The sequence below is a fragment of the Taeniopygia guttata genome, chromosome 1A (assembly GCF_048771995.1).
Source record: "Taeniopygia guttata chromosome 1A, bTaeGut7.mat, whole genome shotgun sequence".
NCBI classification, from domain to species: Eukaryota; Metazoa; Chordata; class Aves; order Passeriformes; family Estrildidae; genus Taeniopygia; species Taeniopygia guttata.
The window spans coordinates 46,066,019-46,084,764 of NC_133025.1; the positions used below are offsets into that span (position 1 = coordinate 46,066,019).

General features: G+C 43.7%; 1 protein-coding gene across 1 annotated transcript in view; it reads left to right on the top strand.

Moving 5' to 3' along the window:
* Nucleotides 1-18,426, top strand: part of UTP20 (UTP20 small subunit processome component) — a 62,863-nt gene extending 44,437 nt beyond the window's left edge. The window contains exons 41-62 of the mRNA XM_030262505.4: nucleotides 342-631; nucleotides 1,113-1,252; nucleotides 1,705-1,861; nucleotides 2,645-2,743; nucleotides 3,343-3,510; nucleotides 4,189-4,355; nucleotides 5,284-5,425; nucleotides 5,738-5,854; nucleotides 6,576-6,746; nucleotides 7,263-7,391; nucleotides 7,895-8,005; nucleotides 8,950-9,029; nucleotides 9,766-9,835; nucleotides 10,833-11,015; nucleotides 11,876-12,007; nucleotides 13,138-13,270; nucleotides 14,317-14,516; nucleotides 14,861-14,932; nucleotides 15,643-15,909; nucleotides 16,584-16,710; nucleotides 17,545-17,690; nucleotides 18,027-18,426. Coding sequence (XP_030118365.4) covers nucleotides 342-631; nucleotides 1,113-1,252; nucleotides 1,705-1,861; nucleotides 2,645-2,743; nucleotides 3,343-3,510; nucleotides 4,189-4,355; nucleotides 5,284-5,425; nucleotides 5,738-5,854; nucleotides 6,576-6,746; nucleotides 7,263-7,391; nucleotides 7,895-8,005; nucleotides 8,950-9,029; nucleotides 9,766-9,835; nucleotides 10,833-11,015; nucleotides 11,876-12,007; nucleotides 13,138-13,270; nucleotides 14,317-14,516; nucleotides 14,861-14,932; nucleotides 15,643-15,909; nucleotides 16,584-16,710; nucleotides 17,545-17,690; nucleotides 18,027-18,182 — 3,257 coding nt within the window. The 3' untranslated portion in view covers nucleotides 18,183-18,426. The remainder of the gene's footprint in view (nucleotides 1-341; nucleotides 632-1,112; nucleotides 1,253-1,704; nucleotides 1,862-2,644; nucleotides 2,744-3,342; nucleotides 3,511-4,188; nucleotides 4,356-5,283; nucleotides 5,426-5,737; nucleotides 5,855-6,575; nucleotides 6,747-7,262; nucleotides 7,392-7,894; nucleotides 8,006-8,949; nucleotides 9,030-9,765; nucleotides 9,836-10,832; nucleotides 11,016-11,875; nucleotides 12,008-13,137; nucleotides 13,271-14,316; nucleotides 14,517-14,860; nucleotides 14,933-15,642; nucleotides 15,910-16,583; nucleotides 16,711-17,544; nucleotides 17,691-18,026) is intronic.
* Nucleotides 18,427-18,746: the final 320 nt, after the last annotated feature.

Here is an 18,746-nt window from a genome sequence, read left to right on the forward strand (position 1 = left end):
GTGTTTATCTTTGGTGTTGGCTGCTCTCATGGTTATCTGCAGCCAAGATGTCCTCACCTTGCTAGCTCTCTACAGTACAAGTACATTGACCTTTGCTCAGCTGACTGTGGGATTCAGATATAGAGTAACATAGTCTTTGCTTTAAACCTGGCCCTGAGAGGTGGTTATCAGAAACCAGCAAGCCAAAGCTTCTTTACCCAGTAGAAGCCTGATGCTTATTGGTGGTTGGCTGTTACTGGTGATAGGTAGGTAGAATCAAGCTGTCAGAGGAGTCTCAACTATTAGGGCTCAAGTTCTGTGTTCTCCTGTATTTACCTGTATTTTTGGCAATTACTTGATAGAAGCTGCTGCCATGGACCTTGAGCCAGTGGTGGAGGCTGAAGAAACCATGGAGCTGGAGCAGAGTGAAGGGGAAGAGGAGGAAGTTGAAGAAAAGAATGGGAAGAATCTCTCTGAGAAGCCAGTAGAACCTGAGCAAGCAGCTGAGCCAACTGAAAATGCTGAACAAGTGCCCAAACCTGTTTCGTTCTTACCCCGAAATAAAGAGGAGCTTCAGTGTCTGATCAAACACATTCAAGAAACAGTTACAGTCAACATCTTGCCTAAATTGCACAGGTGTATTGTTGCAAAGGTGAGGAGTTTACATTTCAAAGGTGTTTTGTAGGCTATTACTTTAAGGATTGGGATGCTACTTCAGAGCCAGTAAAAATGCAACACATTAAAAAAATAAACACAACTGGAGAGAGACCATCTGAAAGCACAAAACAAAAGCTTCATGCCCTTTGCTGAGTCATGGAGATTACTGACCAACTATCTGGTCATGTGGATGTGGTGTCTTAACTTCCCTGCTGAGAACTGTCTCAAAATACACAAGTGAAATTATTCACTTTGTCCAGCCTCTTGAAGAGTTCTCAGCCGCTTGCTTGCACTAGCCTAATTTCTGTATTGAAAACACGGCGATTTTTCTCACCTTTCCTTTAGTGGTCTGGGTTTTTCCTGCAGTCATCAGAGGATAGCAGCCTGCCATACTGGCTTCTTCTAGGATTTGCTGAGAAAAAACAGGATTTGTTTCTGTATATTAAAAGTGCATTTTGTCTTGCTCTCTTAAAAAGGTTAAAAGAGACGAGGAGCACAAGCTTGTGAAATCCAATGTTGTGAATGATGATGAGGTAGTTCGTGTTCCATTAGCTTTTGCAATGGTCAGAATGATGCAGTGTCTTCCCCAGGAAGTGATGGAAGCTAACCTACCAAGGTAAATCCCAGTGGGGCTCCTTACATCCCAGTGGGGCTGTTCATTGTGCAGGGAATGAGTGCAGGCACCTTTCTCAAGCTGTGGTTGTGTACATGGCTAAAGTCAAGAGGGGTATCCTAAAGGACCTTAAATACTTCTTTTGGAAATTCCTGTTCTTAGTGACATGCACCTCAGCATTTGACATCTGTAAATCCTGACCTAAGAGCAGAGCTGTGACTCAAGGTGCAGAGGCAGAGTTGGTTGTGCTGAGGAAAGAAAAATGTACAGAAAAGAAGGACAATCAGTAAAACATCCTGAAGGACAGTAGGTGTGTGTATGCCTATAAAACCTCTCTGTGAGGTTGGCTGTGAGTACAGCTGTGGTTGTGAAACAGTTCTGAAAAGCAGCCTCCTTGGCAGTGTAATTAGTTCTGCTCTGCTTGGAGATGAACAAAGCTGTCTGTCTTTTTCCAGCATCCTACTGAAAGTCTGCACATTCCTGAGAAACAGATTTCAGGAAATACGGGACATTGCCTGTAACACCCTCATTAAAATCATGGAAGTGTTGGGAGTGCACTACCTTCTGTATATCTTAAAGGAGATGCGGTCTGCGCTCATCCATGGCTACCAGGTAATGCTGAAATTCTTCTTCTTCTCTCTGTAGGCATTTTTTCATGTATTGGGAGGAAAATCCAAAGGGAAGCTGCTATTGAAATTGTTTTGCACTGGCAGAATAGCTTGGTATAATGCAATTAAATACTGTTGCTAATGCCTGCACCAGTCTTTGTTAATCCATTCCAAGTGTCAAATAAGGGTCTGTATCCTCAAAGAACTTAGAGTCTAAGCCATTCTCCTAATGAAGAGTTGAGGTATGAAGGGGAAGGATGAATTTCTGGTTCCAGTAAGATTAGAGGAAATCTTTCAATAAGGTCATGAGGGCTAAGCAGAATCTGAGGGGAGTTGCCACAGAAACTGCACAGACAGTGTGTGGTGATGCTAGTTGAGGGCTTGTTTCCCAGATCCAGAGCCAAGGCACTGACTATTAATTAATTTTTCCTCTTTCTATGGTTTGGGTTAAGAGTCATTTTTCATGTGAATTACCACAGTGGAGTAGTGTGAGCTTTTAGCTGCTGTAACAGTGAAAGCAGCAATTAGAGCAGCCTAAATATATCAGTAAGAGCCCTGGGGAGAGAGGACATTCCAGCCCTCTTGCCAGTATGTGGTGGCATAGGGATCCTTTGTCTCTTGCTACTACATGGATTCTCATCCTCCCAGAGGTTTTTTTTTCCTATAATGAAAGCTCAGGTGCAGTGTGTGACTTGTGATGTCTCTGGTATGGGAGTGTCCCCATGCAATATGATTAAAGAGGTCAGCGCAAAAGTTTGGAAGCATGATCTGTTCTCTTTTTCTCTAGCTCCATGTGCTGACTTTCACTGTGAACCTGTTACTGAAGGGCCTTACTACCAGGCTCAGTGCTGGTGATTTGGACCCCTGCTTAGATATCCTGATTGAGGTAAAAGCTATTCAAGACTGAAAGAAAAAGCATCATGAAATGCTTGAGAGATATTCTAGGAGGGGAAAGTTTTGTGTAGGTTGTCTCTGACTTGGTGGCAAACTAGGCTGTTGTGTGTGTACTGCCAAGAAAGGCACCAGTAGCCCCCTTGTAGAGGGGAATCAAGAGAATTCAGTTATCTCTGGGGCTGTATCCTGAGGCCTGCATCCTGAGAGGGGATGGATTCAAGATTAAGGCACCTACCTGTGTTTTCCTGTACTCTAAATGGCTGAGCAAGTCAGCAGACATCTACTCAGTGCAGTACAGAGAGCCCAGGAACTCAGCTGGCCACACAGATGGGGTATATTGGGATGTATTGATCTGTATTGATGCACTCCTATTCCTTGTATCACAAAACCACAGAGGGGTGTGAGAACAGTGTTTTCATTTGGTGTGCTTAAACTCAGATGTTCTGTGTTGACAAAGGAAAGATAGACATGATTTGTAGGAAACCTGGACAATTGTTTTTTCTGTGAGTGGGGAAAAATAGTGTTGTTCTGTCACTACTGGAGGAACCTGCTTTTCTTCTTTCATTCACTTCTCTTGCCTGTTTTCCAAAGATTTTCAACCAAGAATTGTTTGGGAATGTAGCTGAAGAGAAAGAAGTGAAGGGAATTGTCTCCAAGATCATGGAAGCACGCAAAAACAAGAGTTATGATTCCTATGAAATTCTTGGGAAGTTCATAGGAAGGAGCCAGGTGACAAAACTTATTCTGCCACTGAAGGAGGTAAGAAAAGTCAGCCAGAGTCTCTCTTAGTAACTGTGAACACTCTCAATTCTGTAAGGCGATTCTAGAGCCTCTGGGTGGCTACTTTGAAATCATCTACAGAATCTTGCTTTGGCTTCCCATTTTCCTCTGGGAAAGCAGTGAGACTTTATTGTTGATGTCCGGGGCAGGGAGTGGCATTCTGGGTAGCTTTTAACTGTTGCTAAAGTGGAAACGTCCCACTTTGAGTTCTCCATGCACTCTCCCTCCCACTCTTCTTTCCCCTGGAGCTTAGAAGTCCTGCAAGGCTGCTGTGTGCTTTAATCTCTTGTGCATGAAGGAAATGTCAACAAAATGTATCCAGGGTCTATCTGTGTGCAATAATTGCCTTTTCAAAGATGCAGAATTTTTAGCAGAGTGCAAGCTCACACAAGAATGGAACACTGGTTTGCTCATTAGCTCTTGTGTCCTGGTGGGTATAGGTGAATGGCTGGAGGTGGACGAGAGGCTGGAGAGGAAGGGAGGGATGTTGGTGCAAAGCTGAGGCAATGCAATGCTGTTCACGTAAATTAGAGCTGGAGACTATGACAACATGATGAGAGAGAAATTGCTCTAGTGCTTCCCATAATTTCTGAATACAGATAACAGATAATTGCCATCAGGCTGTCCTCTTAAATTCTCGTGGTTTTACCTTTGCAGGTTCTGGAGAGCACTACAAGCTTGAAGATAGTCCGGAAGGTGCATGAGGCACTGCGTCACATCATGGCAGGGCTGATCTTCAACTCAGACATGAATGCAGAATCCCTCCTCCTCCTCAGTCATGGTCTCATCAGTGAAAATTTGCCTCTGCTCACTGAGAAAGCCAAGTGAGTTCCAGAATGTTGTTCAGATGGTCTGGTATTGATTTACTTGGAGAAATGGCAGTTCTTAAATCCAACTGATCAAACTCATGAGTGTTTCCTTGCTTTCATTCCCTTTTTGTTTTCAATGTAACTGAATCATTTGGGCAGTTAGCGGGCCAAGATAAAAATTAGTAATGGGAGTTAGCATTTGTTGAACTCATGGGAGTCCACTCTTGCAAGTCCTCAGGAACTTCAGGTAGGCTTTTTCACTGTCTGATGAGTTGATAACATGCATTTGGATGTTAGGATGAAGGCACAAGGGACAGTGTTTAGAAGCAGGATGCATTTCTATGGGGTGAGGAACAAGAAAAAACATGGGCTTTCACTTTATTGCTTTGCTGCTGGGGCAGAAGATGCAGAGAACTATCAGATTTTCTCTCCTTCTGGTGGTGTCACTGCTCAGAGCAGGGTTTGGGTGTCCTGCATTTGCTGTTACATAGGCTGGCTTTCTCTAGGCTATTACTGCTGTTTGCAGACTTCTTGGAGCAGTGTTTGTAAGCCATCAGTAATTGAAGTAAAGATCAGTAAAGAAGAGCAGTGGGTAGTGGCAGCATGTGTATTTGCTTGAAGGAACTTCAGAAGTTGGTCTGTCCACTAAGAAAAAAAGAGGATGTTTTACAAATGATGGTGTGTTTGTTATCTCTGGAATAGTGGTATTGTTCTCAAGTCTGAGTCCCGTCTGTTGTGCTGCTTTCAAATTGGTTTTATTTTATAAAACCAATTTATTTATTTTATTTTTATTTATATTGTGGTCCATCTGAGACCTGCTTTTGCTTGCTGTGTGGGAAGCAACTGAGCACAGTTCAGCTCTTTTTACTCCCAACAGCAGGATTGTTGTGGAGAGGGTTCATATTTGAATAATTTCTTTTGCCATTCATGCACTGCCTTTCAGGAAAAAAGCTGCCCCTCCTCCAGATCCTCGTCTGCAACCGGAGAGCTGCCTGCTACTCCAGCCCACTCCCACAAGAGGAGGGCAGAAAGCACGTGTCAGCAGCAGGACTAACACATATATCCTGGTTGATTCAGGACTTCGGGTAAGATCTCCTCAGATTAAAAACTTTGCATTCAAAATTTTGTTAAGAGCATGTAAAGGAAAGTATTCTGGATACATTGATTTAATAGCACAGCCATTAGCCTTAACTTCACTTTGTATATTGTAACTCCAGTGGTGCTTTTAGAAATTTTTTTTTTAATAAAAAGTGAATTTTTTAATAAAAAGCCTGTTTAAATATTTGAGTGGGATATGGTATAAGTTCTGCTATAACCTGAAACAGTTGTTGGACCTTACTTGACTCTTCTGCGTTCTGACTGACTTTGAGACAAATGTCCTGATTTTTCTATGACAGCTACTGCACATGAGCCTGAAGAGATCCAAAGTAAATTCCTCTGAAGAACATGCTTTGGAAATGTTAGACCCTTTTGTTCAGCTGCTTATAGACTGCCTGAAATCTATGGATGTCAAGGTACAGTTCTGAGTTCTGAGTTGAAGTCTGCGTGTTCTCTCTGCTGTACTAAGAAGAGTCCTGCCCACAAATGTCATCTAGCAGTTGACTTGCAAGAGGAGAGAAAGCCACCAGTTTTTCAAACCTGCTTTGATAGTGTGCAGATTAAATTGTTTGAGGACATGTAATCCTAAAAGAGGCTTGTGGCTGATGGAGGACTGAAAGCTCTGCTCTGTGTTTCAGGGGACAAGTTCTCCTAGAGAATGTTTATATGAGGAACTTTCTGTCTGTGAGGATGTTCATGAGATCCTGTAGCTGCTGGGAGAAGTGTTGTCACAACTGTGGTTTCTTCTGATCCAGCTCCAAAGTCTTCATTCCTAGTGCTGTAGGCAGCCACTTTTTGGGACAGCTTTTGGTTTGAGTGAGCCTAGAGCCCAAGAATGGAAGGCATACCGCATACCCTGCCAGATACTTGCAGTGGGGCTTCCTGTATCTTGAAGGCAGCTCTGCATCATATCTTTACCTGGTAAAATCAAAGTTATAGAATATTGGAGTCACAGATAGTGCTTTTAGAGCTGAGAAACCCTTATGTTACCTATGAATGGTTTGAAAGAGGTTGGGTTTGTTAGCTAACTGCCTTTTACCACAGCTGTAGATAGCCTGACTATGTCTGTAAAAGAGCGAGAAGACTTCTCTCAGTGTCACTGTACCCATGGTGCTGTCCTTCGGCTCTTTCTTCCAGGTGATAACTGGTGCTCTGCAGTCCTTGGTATGGATTTTAAAGTTCCCTTTGCCTTCTGTCAGTACGAATATGGAGTCACTGATCAAGCAGCTTTTCCTCTTGCTGAAAGAGTTTGCCAAGACAGGAATAGCCAAAGGCCAGAATTTCCACCTGGTTGTGAGCTGTTTCAAAGTAAGTCAGACCCAGCTCTGCTTATTTCTGCTTTAGGATTAATTTTCTAGAATGAGACACTTCCTGCTACAGATCCTTCCTGCAGCTGGATCTGCTGGAGGAGGTAGTCCCTGGAGAGGTAGTCTGGAGATCACAAGCTAGTGAGGAATTGCTGATTCTTTCCCAAGTACAAACTTAAAGATAATTGCTCCCTGAAAATGCACAGCTTGGATCTGAAGAAATGTCTTCACAGAAACACACTTGCCTTCTTTCTTCATTGTAGGAATATCTTGTTCCACATGAGTAAACCCTGGTACCTGAAGTGAGACATGGGGAGGGGGCAATTCACTTGTTTACTTTCATCTCACAATTGCCATCTGAAAGTAAAATGTGATGAGAATAGTGTTGGCCACATGTTCTAGAGCAGCAGTTTGTCTTTACAAGCTGAAGTGGTATAAATTAAATCAGACTTCGGCATCTGGATCTTTATTTTGTGGCATTACATGTGTATTGACAATGTGCAATTTGATTTTGTAGTGTGTAACAATACTTGTGAAGAATGCAAAGAGTCAGATAACAAGCAAACAGCTCCAAGTGTTGCTTGGCTTTGCTGAAGAAGACATTTATGATTCATCACGCCAAGCTACTGCCTTTGGCCTTCTCAAGGTATTTCTGTGCAGCAGTTGTGGGTGTTCTGTGAGCCACTGGAACAGCAGTGGTTCTCTTCCTGGTGGAAGGCTGTACTCACATCAGGAACAGGCTACAGAATGCTGTTATGCTGTTGAAGCTCTCTGTTATAAGAGGAAAAATCAACAAAGTTTTACTGTTTGACTTGTAGTCAGTGTTTAAAATTGTTTAGGAGGCTGTTTTATACACAGTGCATAGGAGGATGTATTTGCATCTGAGTATGTTTTTGCTAAAGAATCAGCATCTCTGATCATTAGACCAGGTATTCTGTGATGCCCAAAAGAAACAGATATGGATATGTTATGGATATGTAAGCCATCCTTTCTTTTTTTTTTTTTTTTTTTTTTCCTTTGGCTCTGTCTGTGTGTGAAAAACTTAGTGTTAAGTTACCACCTGAGACCAGTGTTGTCCAGGTTGTAGTACTGCATCTCACACTGTATAAGCAAAATGATGTGACTCTAGCTGTGCTTTCACATTTTCAGGCTATTTTATCCAGGAAGCTGATTGTCCCTGAAATTGATGATGTGCTGCAGAAGGTTGCCCAGCTAGCCATCACAGGTCAGAGTGAGCCAGTGCGAGTCCAGTGCAGGCAGGTTGGTGGAGTGAAGAGTCTCTCACTTTATTTACAGCTGTCTGACAGGTCAGAGGGCTTAGTGTGGCCATCCTGTCTCTCACAGATGTGTGTCTTGGTCCTGCTGAACCCTGAACTCCATTTCCCCTTCTTCACTATCTTTATTCCCCTTGTTATCTGGCTTCGGTTCTTGAAACTGGGGCATAGCAGAATCACAGACTCCTTGCCTATAAGTGAGACTGTGGTGTTCCTTCATAGAACTGTAAAATTGTTTAGGTTGGAAAGTTTATTTAAGGTCATTGAGTCTAGCACTTAACCCAGCACTGCCCCATCCACCACTAAGCCATGTCTCCAAGTGGTACATCTATAACTTCTTTTAAATACCTCCAGCCTGTTTTAAATAGTCAACCACTTCCCAGGGCAGCCAGTTCCAGTGCTTGACCACCCTTTCAGTGCAGAACTTTTTCCTGATAGCCAATCTGAGTTTGCCCTGGCACAGCTTGAGGCCATTTCCTGTTCTCCTGTTACTTGTCACATGGGAAAAGAGACCAACCCCCACCTGGCTACAGCCTCCTTTTTAGGCAGTTGTACAGAGTGATGAGGTCTCCCCTGAGCCTCCTCTTTGCCAGGCCAAACAATTCCAGCTCCCTCAGCCATTCTTCATAAGACTTCTGCTCCAGCCCCTTCTCCAGCTTCATTGCTTCTCAGCACCTCAATGTCTTTCTTGCTGTGAGAAGCCCAAAACTGAACACATTACTTGAGGTGCAACCTCACCAGTGCCAAGTACAGGAGAGCTGCTTAGCAGCAGTGACATGGTCCCTCCTCTGGGGGTTTTTAAGCCTATGTAACTAAGCTTTGCTCTTTTTTTAAGCCCCAGGATAAGCAAATTTATTTTCTTCGCAACCTTTTCACAAGCTTACCTGAGTGTTTATTTTAACTCCTGTCTGTATTGTTTTTTCTTTCCAGATTTACTTAAAATACCTTCTGGATTACCCTCTTGGTGACAAACTGAAACCCAATTTGGATTTCATGCTCGCACAGCTGGAGTGAGTTTATATTCCTGACATCTCTGTGAGAATAAAACTTTATTTTTAAATGGGACTCTAGTGTCCCAAAAAGCTCTTTGGAATAAGCAGAAGGCATGGATGGATGAAGTCTTCATTTTCCTACTTCTAAAACACTTCCCTTTGCCCAAGTCAGGCTGTTTGATGAAGCTAATCCTTTTTACTTATCCCTGTTTCACTGCTAATATTGTTCTTTATCTGTTTTTAAGCAAAAGTTATGTTGTTTGCTTAGTGGTTTACCACCTCCCCTGGTTGTGAATCATCATAAAGTCACCCTAGGACACAGGTGAAGTGGAAAATCCAGGAGGAATGAGGGAAGGTGATCCCATGGCAATGTCTCAAGTGCAATTGCAGGCACAGTTAAAACAATTGTACCGATTCTGCAGGAGTGTTGTGCCTACAACCTCCTCCTGAGCTTCACCCCTCCCTTGCTCAAGGTGACAGCCATTTATCAGGCTCCCCAGCACAGTGTGGCTGTGCTGACTCAAGTGGGCTGGAACCCTTCGTGGCCTGTTCGTGCCCCTGTGCTCATTCTCTGACAGACAGAACTGATGGGCCTGCTGCTTCTCTTGTCCACAGTATCAGGCCAGGTCTGGTAGCTGTTGTAGAAGGATCCCTATCAGTGTGTGTTTCTGGAAATGGTTGTTGTTGTAAATCATTGGCAACTTCATAGGAGGATTAACTCATCCCTAACAGTTAATACTTTATTTCTTCACAGGTATGAGTATGAAACTGGGAGGGAATCTGCACTGGAGATGATTGCGTACCTCCTCGACATGTTCCCACAGGTAACAAGCACCCCCTGGTGTTCCAAGAATCAGGCAGTTACTGTGGTTTGCAGTAACAGCATTTTCCAAGCAGTTTATTGTGGAAGCACTTGCTAGTTCCTATTATCTCTTATCATGAGCAGAACATTCACTTATCTCCAAAGAACCTGGCTTTGCTGCAAAAGAGGAACGACATGCTGGAAAGTCTGCAGGACTTCTTTGCCTAATGTGCTCTGTTTGCAAGTAAAATAAAGCTGTGTCAGTTGGAGTTTGGATAAACTCAATTGTGATTCATGCCAGGAAGAAACACAGCCAGTTTAGGAAACAGAAATAGAAAGTGAAGTCTAGAGTTTTCTCACTGTAGGGTTTTTCAATATTCATGAGAGATTGTTGACGGAACTGGTGTGTTCTGTTTGGTTGGCCTGACTGGAGAGGAAGGGCTTCTCAGTGGGGCGGATCAAAATGAAAGCTAAAAAATAACTCTGAGTCTGTACAGGATCACATAGGCAAAATCCTAAGCTGCCTTGAAGCTCTGCAGCTGGAGTTTAACTTCACATTCAGAACACTGGGAGAAGTGCAATCAAACAAGAATTTGGAAGGAAGATAAATTCTGCACAGTAAGCTGTGTTTCAGCACTGCCTGATGATTTAATATTTCAGATTGATTCCTGGGAACTCTTTAAGGCGGCAAAGAGCTGCAGTCTCTGAGAGGAGGACATTTGGGTTTTGCTGCAATGCTGAGGACTTAAGCCTGTTTCAGTGAGCATTGGGCATGAAAATGCCCTTTAAGTTTTCACACTCACTTTGCTGACCCAGGGATATGGTAGCAAGTCAGAGTGGGGCTGGGGCTGCTGTACACTCCCTCTATGCTCCAACAACAGGGTCATCCTGTTTTAGCAGTTAACCCACTCAGGGCTAACACTGCTCCTGAATATAGTGCAGCAATTACCCCTCTTTTTCTCTTTAAATGACGGAAGCTCCTTGTGTATTTGTGGTTGATAATGGTTGTTTCTTTCTAGGATCTCCTGCACAAACACTGTGGGCTATTTTTTCTCTCTCTTTGTATGATGATGATAAATGATGACTCAGCTAAATGCAAAAAGATGGCGGCTTTGACATGTAAATCTCTTCTCCGTAAGATCAGCAGTGAAAAACAAGATCTGATGTTTTCGCTGGTCACACAATGGTTTCACAGCAAAAAGGTACTCTTTGGTCTTTTCACTGACCAGATCTGAACTCTGTTGGAGTGGCTGAGTAAGATTAAGGCAAGCGAGAGATTGCTAGTACCAGATCTGGTGGGTTGGTGGATTCGTTGTTCCTGATTTAGAGAGCAAGAAATGGTACAACTTCATCAAGCTGCAGAAATACAGGGACCTGCTGATGCTGGTCCCTATATTTCTGTAGGTCAGCCTACAGACTTCCCAGCTCCATTTTGAGGCTTTCTAACAGTTTGACTTTTAGATCAAGTATTTCACAGTGTAGTCTTTGCTCAGTTTAGAGGTTTGAGCAAATTCCTTTAAGCTCTTCTGATCCCAGCATTTTGTGCTGACTTTATCTCAGACATGCTTCATTCTGTTGCTGGCAACTGGAAGGCAGCAACCCTGGTCTTCAAGACCTGCTGTCTTGATCTGGGTGCTTCGGTGATAAGCTGTCCTCTAGCTGAACCCAAGTTCCCTTCCTAACTAGCAGAGTTAGCTTTCTTCAGCACTTCATGTTTTCCATCCCAGTATGTTCAGTTTTGGTTTGTAACTGTAAGCTGCCTGTTGCATTGTGAAGAGTTGCAAAGTAGCTCCCAGATCTCTGCACTTGTGAACTGGGCTGGAAAAAGTCTTCTAGAATTCAGTTTTAGGGTGCATTCCCAGGAATAACTTGTGCTGCTGGGCACTTCTATACCTAGCTGGCAGCATCTCCTTTTTCAATATACTCTGAAAACCAGCTTCTCTTAAGGTGCTGTTGCTACAGGCAGAAAGTAAGGGTTGCTACCAGCTCCTGCACTTGGGAGCTGCAGGATTTGCTTATAAGAGTTAATTTTTTGGGTTTTTTTTTTTTTTTTTTGTGTCAGAGCTCACACAGGAGGCTGGCTGCCCAGGCATGTGGTTTGTTTGTTGAAGTGGAAGGAGTAATGTTTGAACGGCGGCTTGCAGCAGTCCTCACTTTGATTGAAAAAGAAATTAACCCAAGTAAATTTGAAAATGTAAGTAATTTTTCTCCATGCATTAAGCTCAAGGAAAGAGAATTTAAAAAATGGGAAAAGGGAAGAAGTATAGGAGAGATTTAACAGTTGAATTTACTGTTCAAGACTGAGGATAGACACAAAACACACACCTCTGTTCTGAAGAGGACCTCACTGACCCAGAACCGTATTTTTTTGCCTGTAAGCCCAAATTTGATGTCATATGTCACAGCACAAGGGGAAAAGAAACTTTGCAAAGCCACCTGGCCTGAGCCTGCAACCATACAGTGTAACCAGCAGATATATTGCTCCTTGCAATGTGGGAAATGTGTCTGCTAGCTGCAGAGATTTGTGTAAGCATTGCATGTCAGGAGTGCATGGCATGTCACTGTCTGCTTTGTCCAGTGTTATCTACAGCTTTAACTTTCAAAGGGGTTCCCTTCCTGTACTTTAAGACCATGGTTTTGTTGTATGGAAGATCTTTTTAGTGCACTTGATTAACTCAGAATAACAAGGCTGCCTCAGACTCTGCTTGGCATATGATAATCCCAAAGGGATCCCAGTCACTGTGCTTGGGGAGGGGCCATGAATGTTACTTATGTTCAGCATGCTGCCCTTGCACAAGAGAGAAAAGAATCTCAGGATCTGTAAATTGGCAAGAGATTAAAATAAAATACCTGCAGTGAGGAGAAATTTGGTGTAATCACACCCTGTGCTGTGACATGTACTAACAACTGACATCAAGCCAGCTGGTGGTTGCAGGCAGCACACGCAGTGTTGTCCTAGCAGCTGGGGGCTTCCCAGGTGATACAGGCAAATCTGCACTCAGCTGGGCTCTAATGATGAGAATCAAATCCACTTAAATACATGCACAGACATAATGTGTGTAATTGCTTGCATTTAAAAATGCAGCAGTTTGTTAAAGTAATGTCTGTATGAAAAACAAGAAGAATGATTCTAATACTATCTCCTACAGAGATTGTCTCCAGAGGAAATGCTTCAATAGAGGTGCTTCTGTTCTGTTTATATCGGGAATTGGGTACAAGTCAGTCTTACGGTTTTTCAAATGGTTGATCTGAAATTTATCTAGTGAGGATTAAGCACCACTGTCCTCAGGTTCTCATAACTATTTTTCTTGCTAATTTTATTAGATAACTGAAGAAGAAGAGGAGAAGGCTGCAGATAGGCTTCTATTCAGCTTTCTTGTGCTGGTAAAAAAGCTAATCACAGAGTGCAACTTGATTCAGTTAACCAGGAACAGTGATGTTGTGAGCAGTATTTGGGGTAAGTATAATTCAGGAATTATTACAGCTGTGTTACAAGACAAATTCTGTGTGTGCCTTGTGGTTTTTCACACACTAGCATAAATGACTGAACTTTATTATACAAGGTTTTTCCATTCTGCAAAATGTTAACACACAGCAGTTACTGGGCAATAAAAGAGAAGTTGCTAATGGAAAAGGTTACATGGTGGATGAAAACAACACACCCTTTGTCTCAGTTGCTGGGAAGTACTTTCTATTACCCCTAGAGCAAATAGTTTGAAACTATTGCATGTTTCACCATTATTAAATTCTCTTGGATGAAAACATTGAGCTCTCCTGAGATGATTTCCTTGTTCATACATACAAGCCAGAAAATGGTGACATGTAGTAATAGTGCTCTAAAACCTGTGTGTCTGTCAGGATGTGAAGACCTGGAAGTTATTTGATTCAAGCGATTTCCCTTTATGTGAGATGATACAATTTGAGGCTGGTTTATTGCCGTTTTGTTGCCCTTTTTTTACTGCTTCATTTACTGCAATCAGCAGCTGATGTGGCTGGTTAGTGACTTTGAAGAGTCCAGCCTGCCAGGTGCCTTTAGTGAGATAGCAGAAAACCACTGTTATCCTGGATTTTGGTGATGGGCAGCTTTACGGGGTGAGACAGGAGGGCAGCTCCATTTCTTCTCTGAAGCATCCTCAGCCTCTCTCCAGGGGTTTGATTTGACCATCAGCAGCAGGGCCAGCTGACACAAGTTTCACAGCAGCCAGTCCCCAGACATCATGGGCAGATGAGCTGTGGCCCTGAGGGGACCATAGTTGTTGCAGAGACATGACTTGCCTGATCACTGTGGAGACATGTGGCTGCCTGTAGGTTTTTGCTGCTCTTTGCTTTGGCTGGATTGAGTTGCTAGAAAGTTTTTTATTATGTTCTGAGCAGATGAGCACAGTTCATTTCATTCACCTTTTTATTGCAGCATATGCCGTGGTAATTGTTGGGAGTGACCTGGTTCTGTTTTTGCTCTCAATGGACCATCTCATTTGCTGAAAGAGGTTTTCTTTTCCTTAGATCATGTCCAGTCTCACCTGTGGTATCCTCATAGCTGGGTCTGGCTGACAGCCACGGAGATCTTTGGTTTGTTGTTTGCATCTTATAAGCCAGAAGATCTTGTCAACAAATGGAAGGAAAGAAAGTCAGGGAAGAGAAAAAAGACACCAGCAGAGCTGTCTGCATCCATAGTCTTCTTGACTGCTGAACTGGACAAAAAGGTAATGATTTCTGTACTACTCCCTTCACTCTGCTCATGCCCATTCCCTGACTGGGACATAAAAATAGTTCATAGTTTGCTATGCATGTTTCTCCTTGTCTGCTGTCTAATCCTCATCACTTAAAGCATTTGAAGAGGTGTCTCTGCTGCTGGGAGGGGGCTTCTCTGGGGTCTTTTCTCAGCAGCACAAAAATACCCTTCCAGATAGTAAGATGAAGGTAGCAGTAGTTATGTTGATCCTTTGGTCTCTCCTGGGAACTTTGGTGACTGCAAAATACTGCTTTGAGTCTCTGATACCAGCTCCCTTCAGTGGAATCATTCCTTTCTCCTTTTTCATTTCCCCAGATGAAGGAACTCGCATTTGCATTCTGCCATCAGCTGCAGTCCAAGTTCCTGGACATGTCTCTGAGTGAGCAGGTAAGGGCAGGAGCCTGTCTGCGGCTGCAGGAGGGCACAGAGCAGGCCCTGGCATGTGAGGGATATTGTGTCCTAGGTGGTGGCTCAGGGCAGACACACAGTTCAGGGCTAGCTGCTCTCTGCTCAGGGCATCTGAGCAGCTGTGAGCCTCTTGGGAGCCCAGAAAGTCCCTACTGTGGTGTCAGCCTACTGAGGGGTGGCAGGGACAGAAAGGGGGAGCACTATGCAGGGCAGGACTGGGGTCTCTTCCATTGCAGACTCCTGGGTCAGCAAGTGTTACGGTGCGCTTGGGCTATGCCTTTCCCCATTCCCTGAGACCCCTGTGACTCTGACCAAGATAAGCCTGGTCCCCTCCTTCCTGCCCCAATGGGGTTGGCAGAGAACCAGAGAAGCCCTCCCTGTCCAGAGCCTAGATAAGGCAATGGCCCTTCCTGTTCGTCCTCTTTCCCCCTGCTCTTTCCCCCCAGACCTCATGGAATAAAGAGCAGGACAACTACATCGGGGTGAGAGCCTCTTTTGGAATCTATGCCCATCTCCTGATGTTCCTCCCCTCACGGCCTCATATCTCTGGGCTAGCCTAATAGTTTAGGGGCTGAGAGAGGGAGAAACGTCAGGCAAGTTCCTCTGTCAGATCAAGTCTTGACTCTTACATGCCCTGCTGCTTACAGAAGCAACCCTGAGTGACTGACTCCTCTGTTTCCACACTTCAGGTTATAAAGAATTTACTTTTTGTGGCCAAAGTTGTTTACTTGCTAGCCCCTGCCTCAGAAGAAGGTAAAGAAGCAGATGGAGAACTCAGGTGTGAAGTGGAAGAGCAGGAGGTCTCAGAGGATGAGAGACATACTTCTGCTCAAGGAGAGGAAGAAAGAGAGGACACACAAGAGAAAGGCCAGCCAGCCACACTGCTGTGGTTAATGAAGAAGCTTTCTGTCATGGTGAAGAGAGAAGCAGCATATTCCCCTAAGGTCCCTTTAAAGGTAAGAACACTGCTTTTGATGAGGTGGGCAATTCTACAGGATAGTGTTGCTCTGGCTCTTTGCTTTCAGAGAACAAGGTGCAGAGGGTGCTGTGAGCTGGCACTGGTGCGAGGATTAGTAGGTGCTGAAGAAACAAGCCTTTTATTTTGGGGTTCTCAGGAAAGGCTTGTGCCAGTCTGGTTCTTGCTAATGCTTCCAGCCTCCTAGGGGGTGGTGGAAGAGTGGTAAACCCCAAGGCACCAAGCTGAAGAGAACAGAGCAGTGCCTTTGAATGCCCAAGAGTGCTCATGCAGGCAGGGGAATGGCAGTATGGAGTAACTTGCTAGGACAAGGGGAGGGGATGTATGGGAGAGGATCACAAAAAGCACTGTGTTCCCCATGGTGCAGAGTTAGCTTGAGCTTTTGTGTCTTCAGTTGCCTCAGTTGAGGACAGTGAGAACAGACCTGTTGTTCAAAATGTCAACAGCTGCCAGCCCAGTCCCAGCTCACACAACAGGGATTGTGTCTCTCTAAAGGCCGTACTTGGATGCAGTAAGACCTTGAAACAGCCGTGAGTTTGTGACTCAGGTGTCTAAAACACCTGCTGTGTTGAACAGTGATGCATGGCCATAGAAGCAGTTCAGTTAGGAAGCTTGCTTCCAGCTTTCCTTCATGTTCCACACACTTCTTTTCAGAGAAGCTGCATCTTTAAGTTCCTGGGAGCAATCTCAGTGGATCTGGGGCAAGACAGGATCAAGCCCTACCTTCCAACAATTCTCGCTCCTCTGTACAGGGAGCTGAACAGCAACTATGCAGAGCAAGGTAAGGGATTTCCATCACAAAGAGGAATGTGCATCACAGCTATGCCCCAGTACAAACACTACCTGCTATTCCTTTTGTCTGCTGCAGCATTGATACTGTAATCAGTGAATTTCACTTGCTTGCTATTTAACCAAAATACCAGGAAGGGAGGAGAGTGTATGTCAGCTGAAATAGAAACCAGCATGTTCAAAGACTGGAATGAAGTTAGGCATGCTCCTGTGTCCAAGTGGGTAAAGCTTGAGCATGTGGTATAGTGGGAAAAGCATAGTACTCAAGGGTAGGCTCATGGTGGCAAGACTTAAAGAGTCCTTGCTGAGAGGAACTTGCAAGAACTGTTTCAGAGACTGAGGGAAGTATTTGCCCTGCTCTCAGTTTTCCCTTAGGACCTCTTTGTAGCCTTTTTTCACCCCCAGTATCTTTTTTCCCTCCAGTGATTGTAGTTAATATATTGCCACTAACTAGTGATTCCAACAATTAAGCCAGGCCTTGTTTTGCTTACCAAGGATTCTGACTGGAATCATCTTTATTTCCAACAAAGTCTATTTCCCTAGAAGCCTAGTGGCTATATATAGAAAGCCATTTGTAATTACCTTTGGGATGACCCTTCTAAAAATTTTTTTTCTTCTCACAAGCATTTTTTTGTTTGTTTGTTTGCTGGTTGAAAATCCATTCTCTGGGAAGGCTGGTGAAGCACCAGCAGATTTCACAGGCACTGGTTTGGGTAAGGTTTATCAGTGCAGCCATCCTTTATTGAAGAAAGAGGAATCCATTTTGTGCTCTTGGCTTTTGTTCCATATGCTGAAAATATTAAGTAAGTCAATTTTGTTTTAACAGATCCAACACTAAAGAACCTTTCCCAAGAAATCATAGAACTTCTTAAGAAGTTAGTGGGGCTGGAGGCCTTTTCGCTGGCCTTTTCTGCTGTGCAAAAACAGGCCAACCAGAAAAGAGCAATGAGGAAAAAGCAGAGGGCTTTGCAGGTAAGATTCCACTTTCTCTTGAGAGAAGAAGAAATAGGGGCTCTCTAAAGGCTTGAGAGATGCCCAGGAAGAGGAGTTTGAGCAAGAACTTCATCTTCAAGTAGGACAGTGTCATCAGTTCCTTTATAAAACTTGGAAGAAGCGGTGTATGATTGGCCTCTTGCACAGGCTCTGGCTGACAGGGATGGTTTCCTTACCTGAAGGGCAAAGCAGCCTGAATACCCTCAGTTTCAAGGAACCCAGCACCTGGGTGACCAGTTTCTTAGGAAGTTCATGATTTTCACAGGGACTGCTGTTAGTTGTCAAATGAACTAACAATGTACTGTTTTTCCTTAGACTGTAGCAAATCCTGACATTGCTGCAAGGAGGAAGCTGAAGAGACACAAGAATAAAGCAGAAACCAGGAAGAGAAAAATAGAATCTCTACGCCCTATGTACAAGGCCAAGAGACATCGAAGTAATGCACTGAAAGATTTAGCAATGGTGGAATGAAAAGGCTTTTCCTTCCTGGAGGATTAATTTAGGAAAAGGAATACTGAGTTAAAGAACTAATTACTGTTTTAAGAAGTACTTGCATATTTCAACTGTATTTATTAATATTTTTATGTCTTTTTTCGAGGATCTTAAATAAAAACTTCTAAATTTTTTCCAAACCTGTATATTTACTGGAGCATGTACAGCTGAATGGGCAACAACTAAGATATTTTATATTAAATTTTACTTCATTTGTAAGAAATGGGTTCTGTGGTGACTGCATTCCTGCCTGTGAACACATTGATCCCAGAGAGACAAGTCTGCCGCCTGACTTTGATTTGGCCTTCAGTTTCTGCTGCTATACTGAGCTACTTACCTGTCACTTCTGGCTAAGATGAGAGTGCAGGAACAACAGCTCATGAAGGTGGAAGTTAAATTCAAGTTACTGCCCTGGCACATCAGGGCAGTAGTGTGTGCTGAAGACACTGGTTTTCCTTTCAGACACCTACTGAATTCCATGTTGCCAACCAGAGGTGCACTACTTGTGTTCTCTTGCTCTACTTCAATGTAACAGTGTGTCTG